Here is a 14,971-nt window from a genome sequence, read left to right as displayed (position 1 = left end):
GAAAATAACTCATGAATGCCAAACAGCAAATATTTCATATGCATAATTTATTTTAAAGTTTATTGCGTCACATTATACAAGCATTAAACATGGCTTTATGTTAATGATTTTTTTTAAAGTGTGAAAACTTGACATTCTTCTCCATAGGATTTTTCTATTTACAAATAAACAATCTCTCTATATACTTTTTATATATATATATTATATATATGGTAAATAACATAACTCCCCTCAGAAAGATTTAAAATAAAAAAGAACTGATTTGTAAACAGGGTTTCTGTTGCAGTATTTGGTGGCTTGAACGCAGATGATGTTCTATACCTAGGCTTTTTCTGTTGTCAGAGTGTCCAGGTTGTTCATTTACGTTTTTTATTCTAAGATCTGTAAAACCAACATGGGACGGAATGCAAAAAATGTAGCAAACAGGCTGAAAAACAGTCCCAATATACAATATTTTTTTTTCCTTGGTTTTAAAAACTGGCGTGTAACTGCTCATGAAGTACATGCTTGCTGTCAAGGGTGGTCTATGGAGATCAATCCTATGCTGATTGCAAGATGATTTCACAGTAAATCCTTTGATGTGTGCTGTCCTGCTTGCTATGTAAAATGTCTGTGGCATGCATTGAGGTTGCATTTTTTCTCATTCCCTTGAAGGTAGTGCTCTTGTGGAGCTGGAATAAGTAAACAACATATAGGACGGTCACCTGGAGGTTTAAACAAAACCCATCATCAGATCAGAAAGAAGGGAATGGCATAAATTTGCTACCTAGAGACCAGTAAAATTCCATTTTTTATTATTATTAGCCTATTATTTGTATTATATTTTCCTGGTTAATGAAATAAATAAAACGGGGTCATCTGTCCTGAGTGTTCTGCTGTATAGCTTTGAAGGACTCAAGGGAAATCTATTCTGCAGACCAGCAGCACAGAAACCTCGGTGGGTTGACTGGTCAACGTTAAGCGACAGAAACGTGCTCGGGGTCTGCCTGGCAGGTCAGATGCCCTTTTCAGCATCATCTCAGCAGCACAAGCTTGGGAAGCAGCCAACTCATGTTCTCATTTAGAGCAGAACGGGACACGACTTCTAGCAACATGTTGTCATGAAAATTCAGCATAATGTAGCCGTGTTGAGAACTAGTCTCAAAAGCAATTATTGCCTATTGTGTTTCTGCTGCACTTTATTTGTTTTGGCACATTATATTGCGGTAGTTCCTCTGGAGCGGAAGTGAGTTTATATTCTACGAGGTTTCAGCTCAGTTCTCGGAAGTTATTGATATCTCTATTGACAAAGCTGTATCTTACTGCAGGAGTTTGCAAAGGTTCGCACTCATATGGGTGACACTGATTTTACGCATGACTCGTGTCTCGCTTTACTACTTAGCAAAGAGTTTTTAAGCTTTTTTCATCTGTTGTTTTAGATATTAAACAGAGGGTATGCAAACTAATCCAATCGCTCATGTGAAGTTGGTCTGAATGTGATTTTGCACAGCGATCCTGCCCGAGAGTCCCCAGACTGCAAGTGCTGCACACGCCCATAGGTGGTGGATAGCAAATACTAACCCCTCTGGAATGCGTGTATCAGAGGATGACATGGCCTGATCCCCACCCCCTATTTACAGAGACAGAAATACCCCCATTTCTCCACTGCCCACATGGGCTGTGTCCACAGCGGCTGTAAGCTGAAGCAAAGATGAACAAGTTCACTTCCTCCTTAGGCAGGCATGATACACCCCGCAACCACTAGTCGTGTTCCCCGCTCAGTTTGGCACCAAGTCAACAGAGAACAGATCAATCCTGAAATTTCTTCAGTGCTTATGTTGCCTCACGGGGCCTTTAGGCCTGGGCCAGGAGCACCTGAGAAATGGGAGCTGCTGTGACATTTATCCCCTTCATGTAGGCTGATGGGTGACTACTGGAGGAGGTTCCTTGCTGCGAGGAAGCAAAGTGTAGGCAGACAGTAGCTACAGAGATGAGGGTGCACACATTTTCTTCCACCCCTCTCCTTCCTCAAGCCATATTACCTTTCATTAAAACCTTCCCCCCCGACACAGAAATAGCAGTTCTCCCTTGCAGTGGAAGGAAGTTAACAGATCTAATTTGGCAATATGGATTCTTGGTGCAAGTAGTCCTGATGTCTTGTGGAGGTTGAGGCATCCATCCATAGGGTCTTGCATTGTGTGGTCTGTCCAGAAGGGCAAATGCTAGCCCTGCTATCACTATCGAATGATTTCCAGGAGAACTTGTAGAAACAACTTGCTGAATTTTCCTCTCTCTTAAATATCTTCAACTAACAAGGTCACAATTCCTAAGATTTCTGAGAAAACTATAATTTTTATGGAGTTCCAGTTATTTGGAAAAGGGCTAAGGAAATGGATCAGATGTAGTATTTTGTATCTAGCTGTATCTTCACCAGGAAACAGGCCGCTTGGTTTCTTAGAGTCTTGGCTTTTCAACTTCTTTCTTCGTATTGTGGCTGATTATGCCACTGCACATTCTGCAAGAATTTCAGTGTTATCACTTTGAGGCAAGAGGTGGTAGAGCTTTCAAAACACTCAGCGTTTTGATTCATGTCGCTCCATCCAACACTCCTGCAGTCTTCAGACCTACAGCTCCCCTATTTTGGGTTAACAATCTGGGAAATTTTTAATTTCTTAATGCTAAAGAATTTGCAAAAGGATACAGACAGTCGCCCATTTTGCGCAAATCTAATTCCGCAGCCTGTGTAGAATTGCTCTGCATGAAGGATTTCAAGCTATTTCGTACTACAGTCTGTTGTTTTATTTTTCCCCTCCACCCCTTCATAGATAACGGAAGGATGAATAAAGAAAATGTTACAAGTGTAGGCATTCTGGATGACTGTGTTCTTTCGCTCTGCTGACCTTGTTCATCCATTGTTTTTTTTTTTTGGTTTTACTTATGCAGATAAGTCTTTAAGACACAGTCCGTCTTCTGTTATGTGTATCATACACCCTAATTCCTAACGAGGTCTCAATGTGATCTTGCAACACAAATACACAGGCCATTCTGGGCAAGATGCCCTAGCCTGATTTGTTTCCTTCAGGGCCCAGACAGTCCTATAGCTAAAAAGGCACGGTTCAAATCTTTAAAACGTATTACCAACTTTTCACAGTATCATTTTCAAATAAATGACCCTACAGTTAGATACCTCTGGCCACATTTAGATGCTTGTCTACCTGTCAGCACTTCTGCACACCTAAATTTTTCAGCGTTGCTAGACCAGTTGATTAGACTCATGATCAAGCATCTCCTCCTAAAAAATACTTCAGTATTGTTGGAGTAATGGAAATGGTCCACATATGTGACCTTAACCCACGGTAAATGCAAGCTAACACAGTTTAGTCCACTGTGGAAGAGGGCAACGTTGCCACGCACGTGCTGCAGGTGGTGGCCGCACACGTGGACAGGTACTGCCGTGTTGCTAACGCGCAGTCACTGGTTATGAAGTAGCAACTTTGTCATGAGAACGAGCCATAAGATCACTGAGTTCTGTAAAGCACTGTAAGATATATACCGCTTTGAAGTTCAGGGCCTTGAATTTAAGTCAGGGCCTGGGAACTTCCTGGAAAGAGTGCAGAGACTTAAGCATTGGTCTGATCTGCTCATGCTGACATTAGCTCTGGAGAAGACTAAGTCTTGCAAGACCGCTAATTTCAAAAGGCTTATGACAATATGCACCCTCTTAAACATGGGTGCACACGTGCAAAGTGCACACAGCATCGACTGACTATTCCTTTCAGTGCACTTTCCACTGTAGAAAACCAGGAAATTTGTATAAACAGAATTCCTATCTTCTTTTAAGCAGTTTCTTCCTCACCCCGTCATGGCCACTCATTGTGATAAGATTTTCCGTTCTTCTTCCTTTCCTTCCGCTCTTTCTGCAGACGTTCCAGTTCAGCTTCATACATCATTTCCTGAATCAGGTACTTTTCTCTCCTCATCCGATCTCTCAGATCTTTTGGGAGATCTGGGATTAAGTAGGAAATCAGGTGCTTTATGCAAAAGACAAGGTGCTGTGAAAACAAAAAGGGATGAAAAATGAAAATCTTAGCAAGAAAACAAGTACTTTCTGTATCTTCTGAAAATCCTCTCCTTCCAATCCACAAAAAGATGCTGTGTTAGAACTAAATATACTACTAAATTTGAAGAAACCAAACCACAAAGATTTTCCCCCACAAAAACTCCATCCAAAGGGAGTGGAGTATGGGTCTCAGCAAAGGTTAAGAGCAGCTGCGTTCAAACAAAGCCTCAAAACTGTTGTATGACCTGTGTGCTCAAAGCCCTGAGGCCAAGCTTTGCTGTAAGGTTGCTTGGGCAGAGCCTGGTGTTAGTGGATTGTGCTGCAGGAAGAGGAGGATCAAATGATATAGTACTTCCCCGTTACGAGAAAACCCTTGCATCAGTATTGGAAACGATGAATTACCTATGCAAAACAAAACATTTTTTCTTATGCTGCGTCTCTCATCCAAAGTCATATTGCCATTTACTAAATATCACAATTAAATATGAGGTAACTGATCCTTTGTCCCTCACGTTTTAGGCATGCCACGGCAAAGCCTGAGTGTGATGGGGGAGGGTTGCTTGAGTGTCCTTTTTTGTCTGATCAAAGATGCTGCTTGGAGATTTACTCACTCCACTTCAGAGGAGGAGCAGAGAAACAGAAAAATCCTCCATCTCAGAAAGGACATTCATTCCAGATTGGAGAAATAAAGGTATTTCTTCTTCTCCAAGCAGAACTCTTACTTTGAGAGCCACTGAAAAGAAAATGTAACATGTTTTCCCACTTATTCTTCCCTCATGTGAAATAAACCCACAATATTTTTATTGCTGGGGTTTTTGCCAAACCTAAAAAAAAGAGAAACAGCTGCTTCTGTCAGGATGTAATTGAATGCTCGGTTTAGCCTGGACAAATAATTCCTTTTGCAGTCATTCGAAATACTTGTGTTCGGTTTTGAGGGAGGTCAAGATAGCCAAAATAACCATACCCACTTCCTCAGTGACAAAAAGGCGTCTGAGCTTGGGTAGTTACTTAATTTATGAAAAAACCTACCTTGAATCACTTATCTCTTAGTGCCATCTTTTGCTGCAATTGCTGTAGCAATCACAATACACCCATTAGTGTTCTCCACAGAGAAAGACAGTCATGGTTTCTGCTGCAATTACTGCTTTCGTTTCATAGATATAGTTAAGGAAACAGTTTGCAGTGCCAGTAAACAGTGGCTCCTGTTGAGGGAGACACCTATGAGCCAGCCTATGACTCTGGCTGGGGCAAAGCAAAGTCAATTCTCTCGTGCAAGTATTGGGCAGACACAAGAAGCTGTTCCACAGCTGGTCACTAATTTGGCTGGGCACTGAGACTTCAGCAGGGCTGATTTTTCTTGCGTTGGTTATCTTTGCCCTTATGCCATGCTGCCGAGATGCCAAGTGTGTATCCAGCAGCCAGGCTCTCTTCAACCTTAAAACCGCTTAGGGGGACCTGCCAAGGCCATTCTTGTAGTCCTTTTTGGAGATAGATACCCTGGCTCTCAGTACCGACAGCTCAAGAAACAAAGAAGAGATCAAGCCCAGCAGGCCTCTGTCAAATCTTTTTTTCTTTTTTTCTTTCCCTTAATGTTGCCCTGAGTATGGCAGAGATGATGGAAGAGCTGATCTCCTTAGGACCAACCCCTCATTAGTTAGCCCAGCGTGGAGGAAGGAGAGAGCCCAGCCTGCAGTGTCATGTTCCCCCTTTGCCTGGGAAGGGCTGAAAATGACAGTCAGGGGCAATTCACTGCAGACCTTCGTGCTTCTGCTGAGCCACCAAGACATCTCTATGCAAGAAACAATCTAGACAATGTTTCCCCATCACCTCTCCTCTAACTCAAATGTTTCTGTGATCCAAGGAGGTGCTTCGAAAGCTCAGTTCAGATTGAATTTACACAGTACTGTGAGCCAGAAATGCAGTATGTGCTCATGAACAATATGCCAATAACTTAACGGTGATTACGGCTTCCATATCTGTGTTGGATGTTCTGTTGCTATGATTTCAGAGCAGAGGATTGCGTAAAGAGTTTTTAAAAATCATTTGTTCCCTATTTGGCTTCTTCACAGTGTAAAAGGCATTTCAAACTGCTTGTGCTGGAGAGATGCTAAGGCCCTGGTTTCTGGCAGGGATATTCAGGCACCTGAAATTCAGGCATTAAGAACTGCATTTTGTTTTTCAAATGATCTCATCCTATTTACCTACCCTCCTGTCTCTCTTTTTCAAAGTCAGCATGGGACTACCGGTCGTGTGAAGATGGTATTATCTTCTCTGGTTGTCTTAAAGATTTCTGAGATACTGACAGTAAGTACTAATATTATGAACATTGGCAAAGGTATCGAATCCTTTTCATTGTCATCATCTTTGTGGTGCTAATCATTGTGGGGAAGTGAATGGTACTAAAAAAATAGAGAAAAAAGCTAGATGTGTAAATACTGTAAGTTAAATCATTTTAATTTTTCAGTTCAGATTTAATCTTTCTTCTCCTGTTTCTTCACTCCTTCCTCACTAGTTAGCATGTGGCTTCCCAGCCTAGCCAGGATACGAATGCCAAAACTCAGGAAGTAAATAAAAGCTTCATTTATTCCCCCTCTTTCCAAGTCACTGTTAGAGCTTTCAAAGTGCTGTGTTCCCCTTTTTGTTAAGACCTAAATACCTGTGACTGTTCAGAAAACAGATCTGAGAATACAAAGCACAATATAAACAGCAGAAACTAACACAAAAATCTCAGCAGCTGCCACCATAAATCAGCCCAATGAAAAGGCTTCAAAGGGACATTTGTTTCATTTTCTTGTTTTTGTTAAAACGGAGAAACAAACAGACTTGCCACCTGAATGGTCACTGACCTCAAATACAATAATGAAAGCCAACCGTGCTGCTAAGACATGCCAGAACTGCAGCGTGTAGCCGTAGGGCACTGGGGAGTGAGGAGGGTCTCGGTAGTCCCTGTACCTGAAAGACAAGCAGAGTGTGGTAGTTAGCCAGGTCCTGCCCTGCTGCCTGGGAGGAAGGCAAAACCGAAACCCAGCTGCTCTCGATCATTGCATTTTCTGCACCAAAATGATCTCAGTTCCGACCGTACGAGTTACCACAAGCCTGCGTGCTTCTTAGGCTGGGCCTACACTAGTGTGTTATTTCCGATCAGGCGCATGCTTTCGAAGCAAGTGTCCTGATCACCTCTGCTTGCCATGCTTTGGTTCACCCAAATGGGTTCACTTTCAGATGAAACCTAACGGTAAGATGCACTCCAGGAGTGCACTTCGCGCTCCAGCTGCTAAAGGAAATTCATTGCAAAGGACCGGGGCAGTGCCCGTTTGAAGTGAAACTGCTGAAGCAAATACAGAGGATGTTGGGTGCTCAGCACCAGCGGTTTGACCCTACAGCAGCTCCCTTGGCAGCACGACATGTGCCTTGCAGGAACCTCCTCAGAACATGGAGCAGGATGGGATGCTCTGCTGTTATGAGGGCCACTTTCTTCCCACTACTTTCCCAAAATGAACTTTCCCAAAAGTTCATTTTAAAACAATAAATGTACCCAATTTTGCCAGCCTGACAGCCCTCCCAAAATCCATATAAAACCACCTCATGGGCTCCACTGGCCCTTGGTCAATTAGCTGGCCATGCCCGGTGTAAAGCATGACTCATCCTGACTTTAGTGGAGCCTTGGTATACCAACAAGGCAAGGGCTGTGTAAGAAAGGGATCTAGTGTCTCACCTCACAGGATGTTTCTCTAAAGACTTTAGGTCTCTATAAAGCAACTGGAAATATCTATTGGGAACGCTGGATCCAGGAAGACTCCGAAACTACATTAACAAATCACAAATCTGCTTAAGTCACACGTTCTGGAGTCCATTTCTACTGGCAGTATGTTAATTCCAAAATACTATTGCAGAAACTAAATTCAAAAGTAGTGTAAAAATTGTTTTCTTCTTAATCTGTTTCCTAGATGGGACAGAAAGCCCATTATAAAAAATACTGAAAATACCATAGTAAATAATACACTTAAGCTTGATCTCTAAGTTAGATTTAAACAACTAAAGAAAACTCACATGGGCAAAAGAAATAAACAGTTATTTCATATCTATGATAATCTGTATTGCTCCCTGAAAGTTCACCTTCTTAGGTTGCGGAGGGTGCTACACAAAATGAAATAAACTGTGTCTCGACACCTTAGTCAGCAACAAACCTCCCTTAAATTGCAGTATCTAGTGCAAGTTCTTAAAACTGAGATGATCTTCCCTTCTGCAAGCAGCATGCTGACTTCATAGTTCAGGATGTTTCACAATATCCTAAGCATCCTGAAAACAGAAGTCCCTGGACCAAGTCCCAAGTCAGTAGAGTTTGCACTACACACGGAGAAACGGGGAAAACTTTTATAAACAACCAGAATAGCGCGGCACCATCTGGGTCGCAGGCGAGCAGAAGTTAACTGAATATGGCCACTGTCTTTTGTTCAGACAGACTGCCTTCCTGGAAAAATGCCCACACTATTGCACACTAGAACGTAATATTTCCTTACCTCACTATCAATATCTGGCTTGAAGTGCAATTAAAATGACTGATGTTTTAGCAGAATTCAGGTGGGTTAAGTAGCTGATAAACTCAGCTAAAGAAAGGAAGATGTTCGTTTTCTTTCAAGGGTAGATATACATAACAATTCAGTGTCCCCCAAAAGAACAGATTTATCTTCTGGAGATTTATGGCACCAGTTTTAATAGTATTCTGTTTATGGGATATTGAGGGGACAACTTTTTTCATTGATGGGATTTCCACCATCGGCTTTAAGTAGCAGCAACCTCATGCTTGAAGTTAGGGAAGAAAGGAATTAAAGAGGGGGAAGAGAATGATCACAATTACAAAACATTATTAAACGGTGCTACGGCAAACTATGAGAAATGGATTATTCTCGACATGGTTCTGCTCCACAGAAAATGTTACCTATGGATTCAACATTGGGATATTCTTTCTGCCGAATAAGTTGCAATAGTCTTGAATATCAGTTACTTTAAAAAAAGCATTAATGCCACCCACCCTGTTCATTATGCTATACCACTCAAACTTCTTATTATTAGTAAAAATGCACAATATTACAAAGCATCACTGACTTTTGCTGTATCACAGAGTATCTTTTGTTCTTTTGGCACTCATGAAAGGATATTTCAATTCTTCACAGTGAAAAGTACTGGGATTAAGTGTATCTGCATCTGCCAGGGCTCATGCTTGTAAACCAATGTTGCAATAAAAAAAATGGTAGCTGTATTTGTTGTTTGGTATTTTTGGTTGGGACCCCATTTAAGACTTTTACATAGATTCTTGATTCTTTGGACTACTAAAATCAATCAGGTGCAAATCCGTCATTACACACTAGTCTCAGACTGCGATTTCTCCAATCGGTTGTCTGAGGACAAAGACATACAGATAATGAACTGCTCATTTTATTTTTATTCAAACCACAAGTATATGATTATTACTTATAATTACGCCTGTAAGCAACGATATAAACACATTAACCACTCAGCAATTAGGAAGTGCTGGATTTGAGGTTTCGTAAAGGTAGCTTAGGACAGACCCTGTTTATGCCTGGCAGACCTGTGAAATAACTCGGTGTGGTCACTCCTGTGCAACCTGGACTTCCTTGTGCATGTCCTCTGATATAATCTGATTACAGTTTCATCTTACTGGTACCTAAATAATCAGTCACCTATTATTGGCCCTTTGATACCATATTTCTTCATGATGGTTGTGTTTGATTCAAGCCATGACACCACAGAAATCCTGCATTAGGAACACCTGCCAGATATTCACTTTTTGGCTTCTCCTGTATCTAAGGAAGGAATCATGCAGGTAACAGCCAAGCAGTACCATGAGCATGTCCCTGAATAGCACAGTTAATTCTTTTCATTACTGTTTTTTAAGTTCTGAAAATTAGTTCCAACCCCAAATTTACCATGATGCTTCTCCCTTGCAATGTCTTAAAGCAGAGAGGTAGTTGGATCCAATACTTACCTGCAATATTTTAATGGTGAACCAGAGAATTCACTTCCATTTGATGTTGGCTCTGAACGGTTTTCAAAGTCAGACACCAGAAATACTGATAAACTGGCATTAACATAACCAACCATACACCTAGAGGGGAAAAAATCCTGTAGTCAGGACACAGCAAGGTTTTTCCATTAATTATTGTACCCAAGAGGATGTTCTCTGGGTTTCACGAAATCCACGGTATAACTGTGATGCTTATTAATAGTTGAAAGAGATGTTGAGGCAATATAAAAAATGCTCAAGCAGGTCAGATGGACAATAAAAGTGAAGCAATGGTAGACTTCTGTGGGAGAAGAAATGGTGAAGACTGGGACCGGTTACTTTTGGAAAGAAAAGTCACCTAAAAGGTGACACAATAGAGGCAGAGAAAATAATGAGTAGCACTAGGAAGATAATCAGTATATTCCCACTGTTACCCTTGTGGTACTAGCACAAAGGGACATTAAATCAGATGGAAAGGCAATACGCTTAGAACAGCTTTTTACATAAAACCTCAGTACTCACAGGGTGGTTGAGCACTGGGAGGGTCAAGTAGAGTTTGGAGAACACTGAGTAGGAGAATGTATGTCGCCTGACAAAGGGCTGCAGGACTCACTAGAAGGCTCATGTTTGGTGTTAATAAAGCTGAAGAGATACATGGCAAGTGCATTGTGCTGTTCATCCTGCATTGTCCAAGCACAGGTAAGTCCAGGCACAGCTCAGCTTGGTGCAGAGTATAATGCACAGTAAGGGTTGGTTGATTTTTTTAAACTATGGAATTTACAGTCTTTGAGAAATTACATTTAAACGCCATCTAGCTTTGTCTCAAAATCTCCATACTAATTGCATTTGGAACTTAATTTAATTACAATACATTTTTCTAGTATCACTGGGTGTCATATGGATCTAATACCTGCAGGTGTTTTTTGAAAGAAAAAAGCACCTCTCTAATTTAAGTTATTCAACAGCAGATGTTCTTGACTCCTGAATTTGAGAAAATTCAATATTCCTGTGGAATTTTGAATTGCTTCCTGCTTTTGTAATAGTACTTATTAATAACAGTATCCAGAATGGTGACATAAATTGTTTTGATCCAAGTTGACTCCTTCAAACGATTACTGTCTGATGGTCTAATCTAGAAATTCACTCAGAAAAGCAGGAGAAGTGTGAAAACACTGTACAAGAGGTTTGTGAAAAGATGATGAGCTTCCTCTGTGAGTCAAGCTACTTTCCCCGCACAGAACCAGTTTCAAAGCCCGTGAGTTATGCTGGAGTCTGCACAAAAATAAAATTTCTAAAGGTGGTGTTTTTTCCATGCATGGTGGTCCTGAGAAAATCAGTAGCAAGGAAAGTTGCTGACAGTGCCTCAAAGTCCTATGGATCCTCATAATGGCACAAGCAGAGGCACATGCTCAGGAACAACTGGCACCAGACCAAACACGCTACTCGTGAAGGGAATTTAACTCTTCATGAAAATAAATGGAACATTTCTCCTGGCACTGACTAAATGCCTAACTTCTTGCAGGACAGCAAGTTAGCAGCACTGCTAATCAGGAGCTGCCACGCCGGCTTCCCTTCTTCTGTCAGTGTGATTAAACAGTATTGACAACCAAAAGACAGCAAAAAAGCAGCAACAGAAGAACTCGCTTTCTGTAGCAGGGAAGAAAAATCAATCTGCCATATGTCTAATAGCAGAATGTAAGCTCTCTGTCACTGCCTACTGTTTAGCTGGGGGTTCTTTGAACAGTAGGGTCCTTGCTAATGGAGCTGCCGGGAGATCATTTGCGAACCGTGTCTATTTGTGTTCAGCTGGATTCAGTGACCTGCCCTGAGTCCAACAGCCTGGATTTCACAAGTTGTCACGTAGCAGCTATACTCATACTTGCTGGTGGTGTGCACACGCTAATATAATCTCAGTGTTTAGCAACACTGAAAGAAAATCCACTTAGGCAGCAGGGATTCAGTTCACAAATATCTCCTGAAAGATTTAATCTGAGCACTCTAGTTTTAGAAGAAAAACAAATTACTTTGCTCTGTAAGTATATCTTGATTTATTAGTTGGGAATTGCTTCCTCTTGTTAGACACTACTTTTTTGAGCAATACATGCTGAATACTATATCAGGATAAAAAGCCTGGTGAATAAGTTTAAAATGGTCATTAAATCTGTAACTGACAAGTATCAGTATCACTTCAGAATGAGAAAAGGGTTATATCCCAGTACACCAGCTGGGAAGTGCAGCTTGTGCAGCATACTGTTACACACACCAAATCTCTGTAACAGCTCTGCCATGTTTTCCTTGAATTAATGTCATAAATTATAGTCACTCAGCAACCCACTCTGTGAACATGCAAAGCATCGATATCTGTGGCTGATATTCTGTTACCTAGGCATAAGCAATGAATTTGGGTTAGTGGAATCAGAACGTACACAGACAGTACTGCTGTATCTATTCAAGTAGTAAGTGATTTTCATGCGCATCTGTTTTCCCAAAGAAAAGCTTACTTTTGTCCAGCTTCTCCTTGGCCAGCACAAGGTCCATATTTGTAAGCATAAACAAGGCGAGGGATGAAATCTGATGTCACAGCTATAACAAATGCATTTGTAATAACAGAAAGAATTCCAATGCCTTCCAGGATCCCGTACCAGATTCCTGTTCAACAAGGAGAGTATGTTAGCTCCAGGAAAAACAAGAACCAAAGTGCCTGAGATACTGCATGCTCTGAAGCAGTTGTCCCCACCAGCCAAGGTCTTTCAATGTAGTTTCTACCCAAGAGTTACTGAGTAAAAATAATTTTTCTTATTGAACAGCAGGACCTCAGCGGACCAGATTCCTGTTCCCACTGAGTGCGAATTCTGCTTATCTGCAAATAATCTCAAGGAAGCTGCAAAAATGCTCATGGAGGCCTTGGCTTCTCCAAGCCACACACCCATGTTGGCAGTTTTAAGAAACACTGTAAGCCTCCCTGGTTACAATGATGGCTATCCAGCCTTTGAGGAGGGTCTGCCAGGGCAGCCATGAATATAAACAATCCATGATCTTTCTTTCACAGGGGCCTTGTGTGTAACTCATGCACAGCTGGTCAGCACGTACCTATCAGCATCAAAATCTTCCTGGAATGCTAATGCTGTACAATGGCACAGCCCCTAGCCATCAGCTGGGCTTTTTTGGCCCATCCTCAACCATCTGACAGAGCTTGTGGTTCAGGCACACAGCAACTCTGGTCATGGGGACCATCACTGAGAACCACACCAAAGGAGAAAGTTAGAGACATCCGTTGATTTCAGTGAGGCGTCAAGCTGTCTCTGAAAACTCTGCTGAATAGGGAGCAAATGCAACCTGTTTTGAGAAATCACACCTGAATCAGCCTGAAAAAAATTATCTATTTTTCTCTGCTTTAACATTATATTATAACTTTTTTTTCAGGAAGTATGTCTGCAGTGTATGCTGTGTACTGGCTGATGTCCAGGCTTGTACCTAAACTCATAGATCCACACTGTTCACAAACAAAGCTTTACTCAGACACAGGCTTTAGGTACGTGGTGGACCATTCTGAGAACACAAAGCCTGGGCTTCTGCTATTTCATGGTGGGGGCTACTGGTTTTTTGCAATGCAGATGGACAGCAATGTGTCCTATTTAACCCTCCAAAGACACCAGGGATTCAGCATTGGGCAGATGACTTTGTTTTACAGAGTCCTTCCTAAAGGTGTTCTGCTTTTGCACATTGCAAGGACAGAAGAGTTCTATAGTCAAAATATGTTCAGAGAGCCCTTGCAGTAGCGTGTGGCTGGGTGACCTCAAAGTTATGTGAGCCCTCTGTTTAGCAATGTAGGTGTGCCTCACTGAGAGCAAGTCGTCTCTTGGGATCTAGACCCACCCTTTCTGACCCAACAGGGACCTGGTGGGCATTGCCACTGAATCACAGGGGAGCTTGGGTTTGGCCAGGTAAATAGAAAACACACAAGGTCCCTTACAGGATGGTGGCTGCTTTAACTTGACTTTCATGTTTCAGCTGCTCTGCCTGGTTATTATATTCAATCTGAGCAGTGGCATGTGTTCACACAGTGTGTCTGACACACGGAAAAACCTGCAGAGAACACCGATCACTTCGTTAAAACATCTTGGCTGTTAAGTCACCCAGAAAATTATGAAAAGACACCTTCGAATATAGGTTATTAATTGCATTAGTAGATTGGCATCGGATACTTGAAGTTTTTTGGAACGATCAAATTATGTGTTGTTAATAGGGAAGATGACTGAAAATACCTTAATCTGCCCTTACATGAAGTGGTCAATGCTTTGCCTTAAAAATGACACACACATGTGGCAAACACACATACAAAAAGCTCACCTATATCTTTGGCTCTTGAAGCTAAAGGTCTTCGCCACTGGGTAACAAATTTGTACGCATCAAGCCGAATTTCAATAATATTGTTAAGTAAGGCCAGAAGCGGTGCCAGTGGAAAAGCTGCCACAAATATGGTTGTGAACCCAAACTGAAGAACTAGGGAAAAAAAGGAAAGATCACAGTGTAAACTGTTAAGATCTAATCCCAAGTTCTAAGACCAAATAATATATGCATACAAACATTATGTATAAATCATTATGTATAAATATACAAAGATTTCGTATTATGCTGTACCATACAATAGTGTAGTGACACTTGTACAGCGATTCCTTGCCGAAAGTTCAGAGCAAGGATGACAAGAACAAATACACATCTGTCTGCAGGATGGACGGCAACATCTAGCTTTTGTAATTTGGAAAGAAGTTTGGAGGTGGACAAACTGTGCTTTTAGAAAGGGACATTTTTATTCAGCATCAACTAGGATCTCTGAGTACCTGCAAAGATTAGGGCTGACATTCCTTTTTATAGTACAGATGGGCAGCGGTTTGAAATTTTGTGTT

General features: G+C 41.5%; 1 protein-coding gene across 6 annotated transcripts in view; it reads right to left on the bottom strand.

The window, feature by feature from the left end:
- Positions 1 to 472: 472 nt before the first annotated feature.
- ANO4 (anoctamin 4) overlaps positions 473 to 14,971 on the bottom strand; it is a 201,939-nt gene continuing 187,440 nt past the window's right edge. For 4 of the 6 annotated variants that reach the window (XM_074575917.1, XM_074575948.1, XM_074575955.1 and 1 more), the window contains 5 exons: positions 14,415 to 14,567; positions 12,566 to 12,713; positions 10,047 to 10,166; positions 6,886 to 6,991; positions 2,913 to 4,031 (listed from right to left, as the gene is read on the bottom strand). In XM_074575917.1, the coding sequence (XP_074432018.1) occupies positions 3,840 to 4,031; positions 6,886 to 6,991; positions 10,047 to 10,166; positions 12,566 to 12,713; positions 14,415 to 14,567 (719 nt within the window). In that variant the 3' untranslated portion in view covers positions 2,913 to 3,839. Of the gene's footprint in view, positions 705 to 2,912; positions 4,032 to 6,885; positions 6,992 to 10,046; positions 10,167 to 12,565; positions 12,714 to 14,414; positions 14,568 to 14,971 lie in introns of those variants that run through there. The other 2 variants (XM_074575938.1, XM_074575927.1) reach the window with 2 other exon arrangements.

This window comes from Larus michahellis, chromosome 1, assembly GCF_964199755.1.
Source record: "Larus michahellis chromosome 1, bLarMic1.1, whole genome shotgun sequence".
Classification (NCBI taxonomy): domain Eukaryota; kingdom Metazoa; phylum Chordata; class Aves; order Charadriiformes; family Laridae; genus Larus; species Larus michahellis.
The sequence above is the reverse complement of the archived record's forward strand: the minus strand, read 5'-3'. Positions and strand labels throughout refer to the sequence as shown.